Here is a 1,843-nt window from a genome sequence, read left to right on the forward strand (position 1 = left end):
CACACACACACACACACACACACACACACACACACACACACACACACCCCCCCCCTTATGTGAGAATGGTTTCTTAGCAATGCTGATATACAGGAGCATGGGCAACTGGTGATGCCTTAGTCAGGGCAGGGGGCACATGCTCTCCCTGCCACTAGTCTTGCTCCCTAGGGGGTCCCCCACAGCTGATCTCACTGCCTGGAGAGAGTTCCCCTGCAGCTAGTGGCTGCAGCAATCAGATGGCGTTTGCAGGGGGGGCACCGGCACTTCTGCCTGTCCCCCCCTGCCCATTGCCTAAGCAGCAAGTGCAACCGATCCGGGGGTTCACCGGTGCTCTCGGGGGGTATACATGCACCCCCTATGTGTTGCCACAGTAAAGAAGTCAATCCTTCCTTCTCTCCTGTATGTGCTGGGGTGCTTGTCAAGCATTAATTTATTGGTGGCAAGGCAATCTTTTTAGTGGGATGTGACTCAGTAGTGTTGATGATGAGTCATGTGTTTCTGTTTGCTGTGCTAACTTGGTGATTGCTTGACAGCATCAGTTTCAATCATTGTAAAAAATCTAGCCAGAAAGAAACTAAAATGGATGTTTCACATCTAAACAGCAGGTGAATGCCCAGATAGAAGGACATGGCATGGCTTGGGACACCTGTGTTTTAAGTTGGAAGATAGGTTTAGCTTTTGAACTGTTAGGTGGCATAGGAAAGGTGATCCTTATGAAAGTAGGAAAACCTAACTAGTGTGGATCAAAATCAGGGATAGTGTACATGTGTCCAATGCAAGCAAGCCTTTCTTATGAAGTTCTGTCAGTATGCCTGAGTCCTGCTGTGGAGCTACATTTGGCCATTGTCCTGGCTGTCTTGTAGGCAGCAAATTCTGCCAGTTCATCAGTTAGACTGATGTGGTAATACCCAAGAAATCATTGGTAACAGGCAGGAATTTCAATTTAGCACTCTTGCAGTGAAAGCTGAGAATAAGCAGCCCACTCTACAACCTATCCATAAAATTTGCAAAGTATGAACTGGGGATAGCAGTTCTTTGGGGGGGTTTTTTCATTTAGTGAGATGAGTGACATTTCCTGTTTCTTTCGTCATTAGGTTGACACCAGCAGGATTGTTCATATTCATTCTGTGATCATCCTGCGCCGTTCTGATAAGAGAAAGGACCGAGTAGAAATTTCTCCAGAGCAGCTCTCGGCTGCTTCTACAGAAGCAGAGATATCCTTTTACAGAGACTGCAGCCATTTACTTGGAAGCAAATGTATCAAGCAGATTTGTAGGCCACAAATTTTTATGATGGAGGACTATCCTGGATTTACTTCGGTCAATAAAAAGTAGATTATAACCTTTAATTACAAGGTCCATTTGGGAGGTTCTGGTCACCTTTCCTGCAACCCTTAAAATATTGCAGTTATGTAATGGAACCATAATAGAACCTACTGTTCTTGATTCCTTTAATGTTACACATTCAAGAATACAGTCTAAAGCAGCGTTTCTGAACCCATGGGTTGCAAGAATATATGAAAGGTTTGGTTGTGAACAAACTTAAAAAACTGGATCAACAAACTTGAAAAATGGATTCTCCTTTAAAGAAGAAAAAAGTGCGAATCCATGGGTTTTCCCTGGCAGGCTGGTAGAGTTCCAGGCTGCTTGGGGCTGGGGGTAGCAGGAGGAAGGAGGGTGATCAGGCAGGGGGTGCCATGTAGCAGCCAGGCTGTGTGGAGAGCAGTTCCTGCAGCTCCCCACAGGTAAGTCTATGGCGGGGGGTGCACAGATGACTGCCTGCCTCCTCTCCGGAGTAGAGCCATGGCCTGAGGGGAGCAGTGGTGGTGGCTAGGCCATGGCAT

General features: G+C 46.7%; 1 protein-coding gene across 1 annotated transcript in view; it reads left to right on the forward strand.

The window, feature by feature from the left end:
• The window catches only part of BRCC3 (BRCA1/BRCA2-containing complex subunit 3), a 37,198-nt gene that overhangs the window by 3,648 nt on the left and 31,707 nt on the right, over nt 1-1,843 (forward strand). The window contains exon 2 of the mRNA XM_019521229.1: nt 1,095-1,214. Coding sequence (XP_019376774.1) covers nt 1,095-1,214 — 120 coding nt within the window. The remainder of the gene's footprint in view (nt 1-1,094; nt 1,215-1,843) is intronic.

The sequence above is a fragment of the Gavialis gangeticus genome, unplaced genomic scaffold (assembly GCF_001723915.1).
Source record: "Gavialis gangeticus isolate Ggan-Ray unplaced genomic scaffold, GavGan_comp1, whole genome shotgun sequence".
NCBI classification, from domain to species: domain Eukaryota; kingdom Metazoa; phylum Chordata; order Crocodylia; family Gavialidae; genus Gavialis; species Gavialis gangeticus.